Source organism: Chenopodium quinoa, unplaced genomic scaffold, assembly GCF_001683475.1.
Source record: "Chenopodium quinoa cultivar QQ74 unplaced genomic scaffold, ASM168347v1, whole genome shotgun sequence".
Lineage (NCBI taxonomy): Eukaryota > Viridiplantae > Streptophyta > Magnoliopsida > Caryophyllales > Amaranthaceae > Chenopodium > Chenopodium quinoa.
In genome coordinates this window covers 789,990-806,242 of record NW_018742607.1, presented here as the reverse complement: position 1 = coordinate 806,242, position 16,253 = coordinate 789,990, and the positions used below count along the sequence as shown (strand labels likewise).

Sequence of the window (16,253 nt, the reverse complement as noted above, 5' to 3'; positions counted from 1 at the left end):
TTAGCGAACTTATAGCTATATATGCGAACAAGGTAAATGCACAGCCTCATTAGTCACACATGCAATAAAAGTTTAGTTTTTTGCTACTGAGGGGAAAATGGATCCGAAAAATATCAAACTGTTGTTGAAATTACATATAGGCAGATGGCTGCTCTTACAAAATGGATTTGTATACTGAAGCTGACTAATAGCAAGTGAGAAGTTGTTACCAGAGTCCATAGCCTGTGTAGAAGCATTAGCAGCTATGTTCCATAATTCGATATATATTTCTTTTTTGCATTGATTTTTATGTGAAGGCCAAGACTTTCTATGTTACAAAAAGTACCATGAATTGTATACCCTGCAAGATTAAACTGAAGTGTAAGTTCGATCACCTGATTATCTTAAAGGAAAAATAGTAAGGGAATGCACACATAGACAAGAATATAGCCACACTGATATTAATAGAGAAAATGACATTTATAGATATAAATTAGATAGAAATTTGCCTTGCCCTTTCATCAGATTAATAGCAAACTGCACTATTAGCTACAACCTATAGTGCTTAAAAGGGTGCCAATGAACTGTGATTAAAAACTGAACAGAAAGAACGTATAATAACTTAGCTTATATTAGCTTATATTATAGATAAGTACCCTGATTTAAGGATACAAGCTAGTACATCATAGTTACCCTTGCATTACTATATACATAATATAAGATTTTAGGCATACTAAGTTGAGTGTCCTACAGAGAACTGCAGAACAGCGTTTGTTACAGAGGTTTAGTACTATATACATTCTTGATGTTTATAGGGAACACAAGATGTCCAAAATGTTCCTTCTAAACAAGCAAAAGACATCCTAGATTTAGCAAATTACCATATAAAGGCAATTGATTTAAACCCACATTCTAACAGCAAAAGGTGGCACACATATATATATTTTAGCCTGGATTCTAACAAAAGTCACAAAGGAGGCTTCAAGACGCGTCTTCAGTGTCAGAACTTTCTTTCTCAGAGTTGTTTTTGAAAAGAGCTGTCCGGAGCTTCTTTCTAGGGCCATGCTCCTCATCATCTGATTCCTGCATCTTGTCAGAAGGCATTGGTTCTTTGTTTTTAGCATTGCTGCGGGAACGAGTAAGCCTGCTCCATGTAGGCAATTCAATGGTTCGTGCTTGTGCTTCTGTGATTGTGATTCCTTTACTTGGTGGTTGAAACGGTGCATCAAAGCAATCTGTGTCGAAGGCCTGAGAAGCTAGCCTGAACTCATGGAGTTGAGCTATCTCAGCAAGGACCTCATCACTCATTTCTGTATTGTCTTCACTGTCAGTACCATTTCTCTCTGAGTTACAGAAAGATGGTTGTTTGCCATGCATTTTAGCTCTCTCAGAAACTGCATCCTCATTCATGGAAATTTTCTGTATTTTCTGTCCTTGATTTACTGCAGAAACAATCTCCTCTTTGTTAAGACTTGAAGATGATGAACCTAGAAGCTGGGCACTTGGTTCTACATCCTCCATTTCAATGGTTTTCAGAGTCCAAAGGAGAACACTGTTCCTTGCAAGTTCCAAAGTTGGTGTCACTTGAATGAAAAAAGGCTTGGTCGACAGAACTTCTTGTACAGCCTTGAAAGCATCAAAATTGCCCTGTAATATTTAGAGTATCACATAAATAGGTAGTAGATGATAGGCATTGCATACATACTCGAATGTCACTCACCAGCAGTAAAAGGTATGTAAAATGCAAAGTTGCAGCAAATAGGTTCTAATTTGGAATAGAAGGTCATTTAAATAATGAGTAGTCTATCAAGTCAACCATGGCCATTGAATGTAATTTTTATAGTGCAAATTAGTATCTATATATAACAAGTATGCTCGAAAAAAGTCTTTACAAATTTAGAAAGGTGTGTATTCTTACAGTGGTTTTCATCTCCCAAATTTCAGCTGCTGTCTTTCGGAAAAGTTTTTCTGTGTCATCATTAAAGGTTGTGAATGACATAGTTCCACTGGCATCAATAGCTTCAAACTTGAATGTTACTCTGTAAAAAACATACAAATTAGTCAAGGCACGTGTAATAATTACTTTATCGTAAAGCATAAATAAAACTGAATAACAGGACTATACTTGTGGACAGCAGTAGCATTGGATTTTTTGCATGAAATGCAAGGAAAGCGAGTCCCTAGAGAAAGATGTGTTCGCTTTCCACAGCCAAGACAACCTATGTAGGCATTCACCCTTTGCAAGTCAGCTTCTGGTATAGTCACTCTAATCCAAGCTATCTCATCAGGAGTTGCATTAGCTGCCTGCGTGCATTAGTAGCATTAATCATATATCAGATATCAGGTGATAATTATGTCTGTAGGAAATGCTGTGAATCATTATTTATGGCCTTTTTTTTTTCCTAGTTATTTTTCTAAACTTAATTAGAATAGTGTGTAGAGGACCTTCTTGTTTCGGAGTTCAGCTATTGTGACAACTTTCTTTTCAGTTCCTGGGTAGCTGACATTTAAAATCCTCTCCTGGCGATCTAGCAATACATGCTGATACAATTGAACCTTGAAACAGAGAGGTAGACATAACTATATTGGTATTTTGAGAAGGCCTAATTGTACATTCACTATATATGCAATACAAGACTCACCACTCACGAAGCATGTCTGCCCGTGCTCCTTTAGGATTTAGGATGATTCTTGTCGACATAGTAGTATTAAGAGTAAATCCTAGAAAGAAAACGCAAAATCAGTAGCTATTTGACAGTCAATTATAGCTGTAAAGATGTAGATGATACCTCTTGTATGGCGGGTTTTCAGTGCTGTAAATCCAACAACATTGAACTTTTCAGCCCAATTCATCATAGCATCGCAAGGCTTTCCAGTGAGATCATTCCATGCTGAAATTGTCATGGCATGGTCTTGGCTGATTTACATTCAAGCATTGGCAAAAAGTTAGCTAACTACTAATGTATGTATGAGCTATAATAAAGAAACACTGAAATTGCATTGTCACCTTGTGTCTGTAATAGATATCTCTCGCACTGGACTGTCACGACCACGTGTGTTAGGGATCAGCCTTGGTGCTTCTTCAACAAACAAAATCACTCCAACTATATCTGTGTCAATAAACAGGATACTATTACATACTATGGAAAGCACTTGTGCAATATAGACCCTGAATAAACAATCTATGGCAGAAAAATATCATAGCAGATTTATAAGAAGCGAACCAAATCTGGCATTCGGATCAGGTGATCTAGGAATAGTTGATAGAGGTTGATATTTCGGCTCAATTGGTCCACTTTCTGGATTTAACCGCTGAATAATAGTTTGTTGGCCAACTGTCATTTGGTATGGAAGTTCTTCAAGGTTGAATTTGTACTGATCATCCACAGGTGATATAGGAGCCTTTGAAATCTCGTATTGACCAGATGGTTTGAGAACATCTTCATATGCTTCGATCTGGTCTCCAAAAAGAGCACATCGCATCCTGTTTTTCTGGTTAAATAGCCAGCATATGAAGTAATTAGACACTTACATTGCAGAAATCTACTACTCTATACAGAAAGAAAAAGAACACTCACATAAGCAGATTATTTCTAACTAAGAAGAAACCCTTAGGTAAACATCCTGCCCTTTATTTTTGTTGTTTAACAGGTTATCTATACTGTTGTACATACAAATGTGTTTTAAAAAATCAAAATGGCAATCATAACAGAATTATGGTTATCTATACTGTCCTTTATTTCTCTTCCTTCCCCCTACTGCACCTATAACAGAAAGCCACCATGGGAAAAGAGGTCATGCATAAAAAGCACATAATAAGTTTAACATATACTGTTAAAACTAAATCACACAAACCATAGTTACCTTTTCATCTTGTAGAATTATTGTTTGAAAGATCACACCAGGTTTTTTAGGTGAAGGCTGAGCTCTTCCCTTTTCAGTTACAGTCACTTTCACTTTGTAGTCCTTACTTTGAGATGTTAGCTCATCTAAGTATGCAGGTTCCAGCTTCATCTTTGGTGGTGTATTCATAGTCTATGATTTGTGGAACGTAAAATAGTAAGCATGTATACATTAGCAAGCTATAGCATGAAGCATACATCTAAAGTGATTGTAAAATTTCGATCTTAATAAGAAAAATGTAGCCCTAAAGCAGTATATATTTGCATGTACAGAGTATACTGTATGTATACATGCATAATCGTGTGAGGTGCACTATTATAATCAACCATTTTTACTGATTCATTTTTCTACCTAGGATTTACTTTAAACAATTCAATGGCAAAACATCCAAACAATAAAAGGGAAATAAAGGATGTACAAATGAACATAAAATCATAGACTTGTAGGGATAAATTTTAAAGGGTCTATGTAAAAAGCAGCAATAAGCATGACAAACATAATACACTAAAATGAAAGCTTATATATAGAAATTAAATAAACAAGAGTCTCAGCTACAGTTTTAATAAGGCAATATGTATCTATAGAGATTCTGCTGTATTTGTATGAACAGGAACTACAGTGTAAGGATTCATTCTTTCAAGTGAAAACCCTAAAAAAAAAACCGAGGGAAAAAGGAGAATATACCACAGCTAAGGAAGAAAGCCTAGAGAATAATTTGATGCTTCAAAAGGGCTGAACTAATTTGGTATTTATAGGGTGAAAAAGTAGGTAAGCAAGTTAAAAAAACCCTTTTCTTAACAGTAACCGTTTGGTCACAGTTAACTTTCTTTTTCCTCAAGTATAATTACAGCTAGCAAGCATAATAATCTGAGTTGTACTTTTTTCCTTCTACAATAAGTTTAAATTAAGTAATTATTATGGCTAACAAAACACCTAGGCACTTAAATGGGCAGTCAGAATTTTTTTTTGTGGCTAAAATAAAGAGAAAGTACAAAACTGATATTTTATAGCCTTGTTTACTATGAATAGTGCCTTTGACTTGTACTTCTTCTCTTGTATCTATGCAAATGAGCTATACTCATATTTCATTTATAAAGAGTAACTAAGTATGCAAAGTTTGTAATTCTAATTGTATGGGCTACAATAATAAAGCCCAAAACATATTCAGTTTAAAATACAATACAAACTTTATTAAAAATTTAAAAGGCACAAGAATTTACTACTCTAGTTCTCCCGAACCTACGGGCTACGTTACTTGCGGTTGCTACCATTTTTTGTGACTTGCTTAATCTATTCTAAGCAACAAATTATTTTACTCTATGCATACTAAATGGAAAAAAAATGAAATCTTATATGCGAGTATAGTATTCGAACAGATACTTCTAAGCTACTATAAAGAGTGTATCACAAGTATAGCATACCTAAGACGAGGAAAATCTGTAGTGCAACTGCAAAGGCAATACTACTAAGCCATAATGGACTATTCTAGTCTTAAAACGAAACCAAGTATATTCTGGTGACCAAACATTGCATAATCATAACAGAAGGGTTGTTATAGCTATACTGAATTACCTGTGCAATGTAACCGAAATAACTAACCTACATTGCTCACTGTGACGAGGAAACCTAACTGAAGGCAAAACACCCGAAGACAAAAGGGATAAACAATTTACAGAATTTGACTAACTAGTGAGGATGGCTGCTATGCTCATTCACATTATTAGACCCAACAGCCCTTGTATTACTCCCAACCCGCATTACTTCTCACATTTGTTTTGTATTCTCCACTTTTTGTGCAACAAGTCTAGGAACGTGGTGCGAGCCTTCAGAAGCTTGCTTTATCTCTAACCTGAACACCAGGAGAGAAAAGCACAGAACAATAAGCAGTCTTTTAGGTGCAAAGAGAAACATCAAGTTACAGAAACATTTTAAATTTTTATATATGGCAATATATTAACCTGTGCAACGACAGAAGACCCTGATATTCCCTGAAATTAAGAGTGATAATCAGAATCTTCATTTCAAATTTTTATCTTGGGAAATCTGTATGGTGGTTATATCAGGGTTTCTCCATTACTGAATAAGCTTCAAACTGCAATATAAAAAACACATGCTTTTGGCCTCCTGAACTTCATTAAAAAGCTTCTTTATCTTCTTCTGTTCTTCAATATACTTCTATTTGAATTCCTCACACTGAGCAACTGCAGAAAAATTGAATGCAATCTCTTAACATCTACAAATAGCAGAATAATTCTGTGTCTTCCTACCTAGCATCTGAATTGCTGAAACCATATTGGATAACTCGGGAATTGAATCAGCAGTTTCATGTGCATCATGGGCAAGCTGAGAATGTTCTTCCTTTATATTCTGTGTAAGTTTGCAACTCATCATTTGCTTGATAAAAGGCATTGCAGATGAAGCTCAATTACTAAGAAATGTGAGTGCAAAGCACTTGTATAGTATACCTTCATTTTTTCTTTTAAACCAGATATTGCTGTCATCCAGAACTTCTTATCCTGCTCACAGATGCTAGATATGGCCTTTTAAATTTTCAGCCTTTTTCTCCACAGTCTGGTCTATAGACAAAAAAGGAAAAAATATCAGGGAGGTAATATACAAAATTTAAGCATGGTTTTGTATCTAAATTTAAAATATTTGGAGAATATACTTGACTGAATAATCACAATATCAATTCATAATTTGCCAAAACCACACAGAAAATTATCAGCAGAAGGCTCGTACATAAAACTCTCATTTATCAAAATTTTCAATGAGTTGACATAAAATAAAGACTTAAAACCAAGAAGCAATCTCCCAATTTGTTTCAAACAAGAAAATAGCACCGGAAGAATTACGAATCAGATACATGAAGATGTCAAAGTACTTTTTCATATATTGGACATCAGATGGCAGGAAAAATATATTAAGGTACAAATTTATAGTGTCCTGTTGTACTTAACATAATTCCATAAACAAGGGCTCTATGAAGTTTTTACCTAGAAAATAAGACTTGAACACTCTGTTGTCAAGCTCCATTCTAACCTTTTCCACCTGCTCGTTTGCTGCTGTCAATGACATTCAAGCTTGATAGCATTCATCTGTTTTTCGCTGACACTGCTTACTTAATTCTTCTATCTTTTTCTCATACTTAGCTGTCGATTTAGGTCGTAAGTCCTTTTCCTGATGTAAAGTGTCATTACATGATTCAGAAGCAGCAATAAAATCTTAACATTAGAAATCGAGAACTCTAGTGTACCCATTCATTACCTGAGCTAGAACTTCTATTTCAGCTGCACAATTCTGACATCTAAATACTTCATGTTTCACCTGAGAATGTATTTCAAAGTAGAAGTAAATATGATAAAATCAGAATTAGTTGCATCTTTGTGAAGTCAGATTTGGAATAACCCATAAATTCTAGGTGCAATCTACCTGCCAATTTTGGTGTTTTGTGAATGCAAATTCCGGTAACTATCGGACTTCCACTTACACCTTCAAACCTTATTAGGATCATACCATCCTCCTTAATAGTGGCTCTACAGTCAAATCCTGCACTGAGCAGACTATACTTGTCATAGTGTTGGACACTGTATGTAACTGCCGAAGGATATCTTCTTTTACACCAGGGCAAGACAATACAAAAACCACACTATACTGTATCTGCTGGAATAATGCCTGCTAGAAGTAGAAGCTCAAATGACACTACATTCTTAACACTATTAGCAGAGTGCTGATCTGTATCACGTGTGGTAAAAACAGAAATATCTTTCGATTTCTTGGCTCTTGATAATGCAACATAAAGCTGCCCATGAGAAAAGCATGAACGTGGAAGATAGACAGATACTTGGTTGAGAGTTTGCCCTTGAGACTTGTTAATAGTCATTGCAAAGCTTAATTTTACAGGAAATTGTTTCCGTTCAAACATAAACGGGTAGTTCACAGATTTAGAAGGTCTTAAATTTATCCTGTGTATGAATACTTCTTTGCCCTTGTAATGAACAACTGGTATCGTACACTGGATTACATTCGGATAAAACTTTTTACAGATTAACCTGGTACCATTGCATAACCCTGATGAGGGCAGCAAGTTCCTCAGCAGTATAACAGGGCAGTTCTCTTTTAACACAAGCTCATGTGGACTCATTCCACCAGGGCAAAGCTTGTTAATAAATTCAGTAGGGTATATGTTGCATGTATCGTTCAGGATTGCATCAAAACTCTTGTGCGTAACAGCTTGTCCAGGAAACTTCTCAATCATGAATGTATTTATACAATCCACGTCATCATTCAGGGGTGTCAAGATTGCCTTTTTAGTGAAAACCTCATTGTCAAAGGAGACATTACCAATTTCTGGGAATGTTGTTATAGTAACAGTAGGCACTAAGTCTGGAATGCTTTCAGTGCACTGTACAATCTGTTCTGGCAAATTGACCAAAGCATTTTCTGTTCGCTGTAATTCACCATTACCTAACCGAAGCAAAAAATCAGCACACACTGGATCTTCCCTCGCTCTAATATTTTCTGTTAGTCTAAATTTCCTGAACTTAGGCCACAGATAAGAAGTAACGATACTTGCTTGAACTGCTTCTTTCATAGTCTTCCGAGGAACGACTGGCAGAACCTGCCTGAAATCTCCGCCAAATACAACAACCTTCCCTCCAAAGACCACCTTATTCCCACATATATCCTGTAATAAAAGATCTAAAGACTCTAGATTTTCCTTTCTAGCCATAGAAGCTTCATCCTATATTATCAATGTAGTTTCCTTCAACAATGCTGCTAAACTACCCTGTTAAGGAACATCACACACTAATGACCCCTCATGGTCAACTGGAATCTTAAATCGGGAATGTGCAGTTCTACCCGAAGGAATGTTTGCTGCAGCAATTCCTGATGTAGCTGTAGGCAATACAATTTTGTTCATCTGCCGTATTTTTTCATATAGAGCATTGTACAAGAAGGTCTTGCCTGTCCCTCCAGGGCCATCAATAAAGAAAGCGCCACCTTTCTGCTGCAGCACATGTTCCATTATGCATTCAAAGGCTACATTCTGTGCAGCATTTAGCTTTGACCGACAACCTAAGCATTCCTCTGGGATCGGTGCATCAAGAGCATCTATGATATCTTTTGTACGGCTAAATTCATCACTAACTTCTAATGTTAAGTGTTTTAGTCCAAAAAAAGCAAGAGATCTTCCCATGCCTTCAAGGTGCTGCTCAACAGCTCTAACAGTGAGTTGCTGTATCTTCACCGTCTGATTTGGAAACCTATGAGAGAAATCTTCAGCAAGGAAGGAATAATAGGTATTCCAGAGAACAGCAGGATCTCTTGGCTGACAGAACATCAGAACCGTTGCAAAAAGGCGACGTAAAGCAACAGGCATATGAGTATCGCATGCTTCAGCCATTGTCGAATTAGTTGTATCATCAGCTTCAATAAGACCCCGCTTTAGAGCAGCTTCTTGAAAAGTTGGATACACACAACCATTCACAGTGCGTAAATCTTCAAATGACGTAGGGCTCCTTACATTCAACAATAGCAATCTAAGGAAGAACCTCTCACCTTCTGCAGGAAAGACAAACGCTAACCGCCCAACTGAAATCCTGTTCTGAACTCTTTGTTTCCAAATCTTATTACTTTGATGCCACGTGTAGTGCTCGCAAAATTCACCATACAGATATCCTAAGCCATGTTCAGAAGCAGCATTCATGGCAAAAAATTCAGTTAGCTGAGTTCTTGATCGTTTACCATCTGAAACAACAGACTGTAACCTTTCATGAGGATGAACTCGAACAGTCTGAATGTTAGGTAAATGCACTTGTAAAGGCAAAACGGAAGGATACATGTCAAACAGATCAAAACTGAATATCCTCCATGCAGCTTCACAAGGAGATACCCATCTTCCTGATTGATACTGGTGAATTTCATCAACAGGTTTGCTATTAGAATCCACAACATTGTATGAAATTCTATCATGACCTTTGTATACATACTTGTATAAATACTTGACTGCTTTAATAGTCGAACATACCTCGACATTCAAATGGCAATCAAACAGCATAGAAAGATAAGGATTGTAGGGAATAACCCACTGATTGTCTAGCTCTGCATTTCTTATACTAACCTTTTCTCCAGTTTCTCTTCAGCGATACATAGGATAACCATCCTTATTATTTGTTGTTTCGCTGCAGAACTGCTTAGGATACTTGTTTTTACAGGTACGCCTAAGTCCATTTTTGCGCATGCAAGGACACTCTGGATTCAGTATACCACAAGGGCCATGCATCATATGCGCCAATACAATTCTTCTTAAACGGAGATTAGTCTCAGTAGGAATTTCAGCACAAACAAATCTATCATAGTCAGCAGGAGATTTGAGCTTGTATTCGGGTTTCAGAATAATCAGGAAATGAGCATGTGGGAGCCCTCTTTCCTGAAACTCGATTACATAGATCATGGCAGCAACTTCCCCAAATACGTTTTTCTCCATAATCTCTTTTTTCAGTGCAAGTAGCTTTGCTCTAAAAATCCTTGCAACCAAATCGGGTTTATCCTGTGCATTTTCACCAGCACCAAGCTCAGCCTTTATTTCAGGCTAATTAGCATTACATGTAATTGTTACAAAAAGATCTGGCTTGCCAAATCTCTGGACTAAAGCCATAGCATTTAAATAACGCTTCTTCATATCACGAGGACCACCAATACAAGTAGGAGGCAAAATAACTCTACGACCAACATTTTCCCCAAGAGTCTCCCCGGTATCCAGTGAATCCAAAATACCTTTATACAAATCGGCTCTTATTGTGTCCTGATTGTTTCTAAAGTAATCAAGCCTTGTATTTTCAATCTTCACATACATATCGACAATGTACTGTTGGAAACACCTTCCTGCTCGCAGCAGCATATTATAAGGCCTGATCTGCAATCTGTACGCATAATACTCCCTAGCAGAGATAAACTTGTCTGCTTTAGTATTCTTCCTCTTTGAACCTACAGTGAGAAGGGCAGCCTAAATGTTTCAAATCCAAAAATATAAGAACAAAAAAATTGCAATTAGATAGCTTAGGCTAAGAAATGCTTACGGGATTCTTCCTGATTTAATAATTCAGCTGCTGTATGGACAGCGCAAGACATAATAGGATCTGGAATTGTATCTGTTGCTGTCCGACTTGGATGAGAATTCTTTTTAAGCCCCTGAGTCCAGCCACATTCTCCCCGAGGAAATAACAAAGGACATTGGAGCGGATCATAGCAACCATAATTATGGTAGATTCGGTGAGACTCATTAGATGTTGCAGTCACTAATATATGAGGGCCCAAGCTTTGGCTAGATGAAGCACTCTCTTGCCAGATGACAGCAACATCATCAGCAGCAGGAGCATTATAGATGCGTTGATCAAGAACCGGGGCTTGATTTAGCACAATTCTTGTATCTGCATGAATAGTTTTATTTCTTAAAGTCCGAAAGAACACAACATAAGGATTTTGTTGAGATACCTGCATTAGAATACTGATCACATCTTCTCTTAACTCAGGAAAACAACCCAGCCTATGTTCTACCTCATGCTGGCCGTCATAAAAGTACAGCTGCAAGTATTTTGGATTACCCTCATCAGGCAATAAATCTGGAACAAAATGATACATTTGCCCATGCAATTTGAATACATAAATCCCTTTGTAAGTGCTTGCATAGTAATGACCCCCAAGCGAACTAAATGCAAACAAGTTATTATATAGTCTAGCATATTTTCTAAAATGCACAACACCTTCATCTTTAGAAGTAAATAAGTACACAAATTCATGAGGATAGACATTCTCAGCTATTGTAATGTCTCCATTCCCACTGCAAAAATGTAAGGACTCAAACATAAATTTTTTTGCACGCATTTGTCACAGAAGAAAGGCATAGCAAGTCTGAAAGGTTCTGCTGGTAACTGTCTATCCATAGAAGCAGCAAGAACATCTACCCAAAGAACCAAGAGCAGAAAAAAAAAAAAAACATGAGAAATCTCATAAGAATGCAAAGCAAAGAAAGCAATATATATAACCACAGAATCATTTACCTTCTAGGTTAGCTTGTTTCTGTGTTTTTTTACAAGCATTTTTTTTCGGTTCTGCTACTCTACATGAATCAGAGGCTTCATCATGCACGGTATATCACAGCTAAAGACAAACTTTCCAAGACAATGTAACACAGTATAGCCACTACCATGGAAAAAGACAGCATGCTAGCATTTATGTACAGAAAAAGAAGGCTTTATTTAAACAGCAGAAAGGATGATAATAAAAGGGGCTATTCAGTTAATATGGTGTACCTATCCAACTGAGGCATAGAAAGTTCTTGTATACATTTCTGTCGCTTTGATATACAAGTCCGTGGACGACATTTAACACCAAGCTGGGTGTCTGGTAAAGGCGGGCTGCGTTTAAAGCTATTGATTATTTTTTTTCCTTTCCCGAAAACCCTTGCTAGCATTCCTAAGTAATACAACATTGCCAAATGTATGTACCTAGCAAATTCTGACTGTGATGTCCTTTGGGAAGCCTTATTTAATCTACTGCATCACTTTCGAGATAATTGAGGTATGCCATAGTGACAATCTACCAAAAACCAGATTATAATTACACAAAGCAGTAAATCAAACCAAGGACAACACTTTAACTTATGTAAGTGGTAATGCATCAAGCTAAAACAATACCCATAAGTACGACCACAAAACTGGTTGTATACTTTGCCAAGTAACAGGAATTCGTGTAACCTTCTGCAAATCAAATCCGTAGTTGATGGCAAACTTTAAGTCTTGGATCTGCCAAAGTAGTGAAGAAAAGGGTTTCAGAGCATGAAGAGTCCTACTCACAAGAACAATCGCGCAAAGCAAATTAAAGCATCAGGCAAAAATATAGACCTATGAAAGTACATCAGAACATCTTCTGGCATCAGATCAAAACAATAATAAGCAAAAATATCCCCTACTGAAACAAAGCCATAGGAAAATCTAAGAAGGAAAACTCTTTAAATAAGGCAAAACTCAGAACCTGACATGATAAACACTAAATAAATAATAATTTCATTCATTAAAAGGTAGCCATAATAGGCAATACATGAACGGGCTTCATTACTGGCCCGAAATTCCAGCTACATCATACCAGCTAGCACCTCTAGTTCAGACAAGCGTAAGTGCTAAACAAAAGTTAAATACAAATTAAAGCTGACCACAACAGCAGTAAAATCCTAACAACTGGTGACACACCGCTAACTATATAAATTTCAAAAGAAGCTAGACCTTCTACACAGAGCTATTCAGTCCTAGCACATTTGTAAACAGCAGATAACTCAGCTAGACCAGTAACCATCTGATCAGAAATATGGACTCCTACGCCACTTGCATTCAGCTCATTTCTCTCGATCCTACACTTCACCGGTAGACTTGGCGGAAGTGCCAGAACTGGAATCTGGTTTGCCTCGTCAGCTGGTGTCACACATGAATTGCTAGCCAAACAGGTAGCAGGTTGAGGCTGAACAACATTCCTTTCCAAACATTCAATATGCCCTTTCAGCACCAAATACCTCTCCCTTATCAGAGAACATTCTCCACTCATCTTTGCTGCAGCACCATAGTTAGCATCAACTATCTCTAGATTGAACACAGAAGCTATAAAGAAGCATGCTTTCTTTGCAACCCTTTGCTCAGCAATTGCTGGTTCAGTACAAGGGTCACTGAAAATGCATTCCATGGCAATACTATTGTGAGCATAGGTAACCATCAGCCAAGACATATAGCCATGGCCATCTAACCTAGTGGTCTCAATACCAGTCACAGTGACACGAGTCTTTCTCACTAAGACTCCCAAAAACTGTGCAAGATCCATTGCAACATGAACATCATGAAACGATACATCCTCTCTTGTACTGCACTCTGCACGTATGGAATTCAAATCTTCTCTGTGCTGTACTAACTCAGCACATCTATTTTTATATAATTTTACACACAGGCGGTACATCTTAATCCGTTCATAGGTGAAATCAAACACGCGAACATTAAAACGGCTGACTAATCTCTTCACAGCCTTATGAGCTGCTCTCTCACGAGATTCTTCGACAGAAGCAGCATCTCCACCGTAGAAAACGAAATTCGTACGGCAGTTAGGCTTACTAACCCGCACAAAAACATTGTTCTTAGCAGCATCTATAAAGCCATAAACCGGAGATGGAAACTGCAGCCAAGCAACCACCTTTTCCAAAAGAGGCTGGAAAGGAACAAAGACTCTATTTGATCCTCTAGCCATAACCTGTAATGGAAAAATTTATTTTCAGGACAAAGTATGTAGAACAGGACACACTCTTTCTCTCGCAAAGAAAGCACTAAGCCCTATCTACAATAACTAACATAAACTGTAATCAATCAAAGGGCAAAAAACAAGTCTATACAAAGAGAACCCTGCTATACAAAGACAATAAGTCCATGTTTAATGGCAATATAAGTAACAACACATCGATTATACCCTCAACTTACAATCAGTAATAAGAATCAAAATACCAACAACTGGAAAGGTGTAAAGAAGCCAACCAGTATATATTTCAGTTAAACATGAGGCACATGAGTCCTTCAATCTTCCTTCCTCCTACATACTCCTTTGTAAATGCACATCATCACCCTAATCCTTCAATTCTATAATACATTAAGCCTTAAACTTATAACAACACAACAACAATCACCCATCCAAGAGTATGGTTTCCTTGCTTAAACCATCTCACTAACTAATGCACTAAGTCTAACAAATGAATGCAACACCATATTCTTCATGTTACCAAACAAAACAAGCAACCTTAACTCTCCTAAAAAAACGACACAACTTTGTGCCTTTTTTTTTTTTTTTTTTTTTAACAAATCTTTAAAATATCATGATATACCCAAAGCTAATAGCAACACATTAGAAAAAAGCATACTATCAAACAAAGGAGTTCAACAGCAAGAGGCAAGATAAGCATAACAACCACCTTAAAAAATGTTGTAAGCTGAAGAAGGAAAATGAGCTGCGACCAGCAACAACGCAAATAGCATAACCAGCAAACCTGTAACCCCACAAACAACCACAGTAAGAATAAACCAATCCATATGTTCATTAATAAGTATTCCCACTAATTCTTGCCTTCACAAAGTATTCAAATTACTACGGTCATTTCAGGACACAGAGACCTATTTAATGATTCAAATAATTCCTACACACCACAGAGCAATTATACCACTAAAGAGCCACTTCCAACACCAGAAGCAAACACAAAAACGAAGATCAAACCATTATCACGGGGAGTCAAACAGCAAAAGAACACCGGCAAAGATATTACCATGAATTAAGTTTCGATAATCTTAGGCCCAATTTGTCAGGGAATCCGAAAAAAACTACATATTCACAAAGCAAGTCGATCAAATACAGAATATAATGTCATCTATAACAAAGCACAACCTCTTAAACATACACTCCTCCAGAAGAAATTCAGATCGCCCACGGTCAGAAAAGGAACACTCCCCCTCTCTATATATAGACAACGGTAACCAATGGCACCCCAATTACATAACCCTAGAACTACAAGACTTTTCCATTCATATTCAATGTCAAAATCTTTTTTAATTACAGAAAATATGACACTGAAGTAACGACCAAGTAAATGACTCCATTAAGGTAACACAAAGGCTACACCAAAGACAACATAACCTACACCACGATCCAGAGGAACACGAAAACATACCAGCCACTGTGCGAGAAACAACCATACCCAAATCGTACGAAATCCATTCCAGACCTCATCATCAACCCAGAAGTGTACGCAACAAACCCAACTACAGGAAAGACCCAAAGCAAAATAACAAAGCAAGAACAAAAAGAACCTTCAAAACCAGAACGAACAACAACACCTTAGCTGGCAGGCAAAGACAGAACGCACGACAGCTGTAGGCTTCAGCACACACGGCAAAAATTTGCAATAAAGCTAAGCAAGGGCAATATCGGAAATGCATTAAAATTAAGGGCAAGGCTGTAATAGCACCACACAACACTATTCACCAGCTATAGTATTTACATTTGCATGTTTATAAGGTTTAAAGATAAAGTTTAAATTTAATCTTAATGCCTTTATAACTTAAAACAACCTTCTAGATATTTTAGAAGATTAAGATAAATCCTAATGAATTCAGGAATATACCATTTAAAACTAATGAACACTCCACATGATTATTGAATCTGTACATGAAGCCCAGTTTGGGTCCATTTTAGAATTTGGTTATAATTTCCTCGTTATAACTCGGAATTGAGCTTATAATATATCGTTATAAACCAAACTAAACTGAATTGGACGTTTTTCATAAATAAGA

General features: G+C 37.0%; 4 protein-coding genes across 12 annotated transcripts; all 4 read right to left on the bottom strand.

Annotated features, from left to right (window-relative positions):
- Nucleotides 1-593: 593 nt before the first annotated feature.
- LOC110721230 lies at nucleotides 594-7,458 on the bottom strand. The gene is made up of 15 exons (XM_021900380.1): nucleotides 7,399-7,458; nucleotides 7,150-7,209; nucleotides 6,348-6,398; nucleotides 6,172-6,249; nucleotides 5,841-5,870; nucleotides 5,732-5,770; nucleotides 3,844-4,014; nucleotides 3,204-3,471; nucleotides 2,987-3,089; nucleotides 2,769-2,896; nucleotides 2,629-2,700; nucleotides 2,425-2,507; nucleotides 2,105-2,283; nucleotides 1,898-2,018; nucleotides 594-1,626 (listed from the first exon to the last, which is right to left on the bottom strand). Exons 1-15 carry the CDS (start codon nucleotides 7,456-7,458, stop codon nucleotides 961-963), a joined length of 2,109 nt encoding a protein of 702 aa, XP_021756072.1. The 3' UTR covers nucleotides 594-960.
- LOC110721203 lies at nucleotides 4,032-15,966 on the bottom strand. 9 transcript variants are annotated; one of them, XM_021900348.1, is made up of 12 exons: nucleotides 14,882-15,966; nucleotides 12,582-12,689; nucleotides 12,393-12,483; nucleotides 12,198-12,302; nucleotides 10,965-11,469; nucleotides 7,315-10,872; nucleotides 7,150-7,209; nucleotides 6,879-7,062; nucleotides 6,348-6,458; nucleotides 6,150-6,249; nucleotides 5,841-5,870; nucleotides 4,032-5,731 (listed from the first exon to the last, which is right to left on the bottom strand). In XM_021900348.1, exon 6 carries the CDS (start codon nucleotides 9,941-9,943, stop codon nucleotides 8,675-8,677), a length of 1,269 nt encoding a protein of 422 aa, XP_021756040.1. In that variant the 5' UTR covers nucleotides 9,944-10,872; nucleotides 10,965-11,469; nucleotides 12,198-12,302; nucleotides 12,393-12,483; nucleotides 12,582-12,689; nucleotides 14,882-15,966; the 3' UTR covers nucleotides 4,032-5,731; nucleotides 5,841-5,870; nucleotides 6,150-6,249; nucleotides 6,348-6,458; nucleotides 6,879-7,062; nucleotides 7,150-7,209; nucleotides 7,315-8,674. The 9 variants fall into 9 exon arrangements, with proteins under 9 accessions (XP_021756040.1, XP_021756039.1, XP_021756041.1 ...); XM_021900347.1 differs by having other exon boundaries at nucleotides 5,841-6,249; nucleotides 10,965-11,315; nucleotides 11,380-11,469; XM_021900349.1 differs by having other exon boundaries at nucleotides 5,841-6,249; nucleotides 14,882-14,956; nucleotides 15,230-15,966.
- LOC110721229 (ATP-dependent DNA helicase PIF1-like) lies at nucleotides 7,532-8,614 on the bottom strand. The gene has a single exon (XM_021900378.1). It carries the CDS (start codon nucleotides 8,612-8,614, stop codon nucleotides 7,532-7,534), a length of 1,083 nt encoding a protein of 360 aa, XP_021756070.1.
- Nucleotides 10,025-11,769, bottom strand: LOC110721228. Its single transcript, XM_021900377.1, has 3 exons — nucleotides 10,965-11,769; nucleotides 10,505-10,872; nucleotides 10,025-10,435 (listed from the first exon to the last, which is right to left on the bottom strand). The coding sequence occupies exons 1-3, from the start codon at nucleotides 11,767-11,769 to the stop codon at nucleotides 10,025-10,027; spliced, it is 1,584 nt and encodes a 527-aa protein (XP_021756069.1).
- Nucleotides 15,967-16,253: the final 287 nt, after the last annotated feature.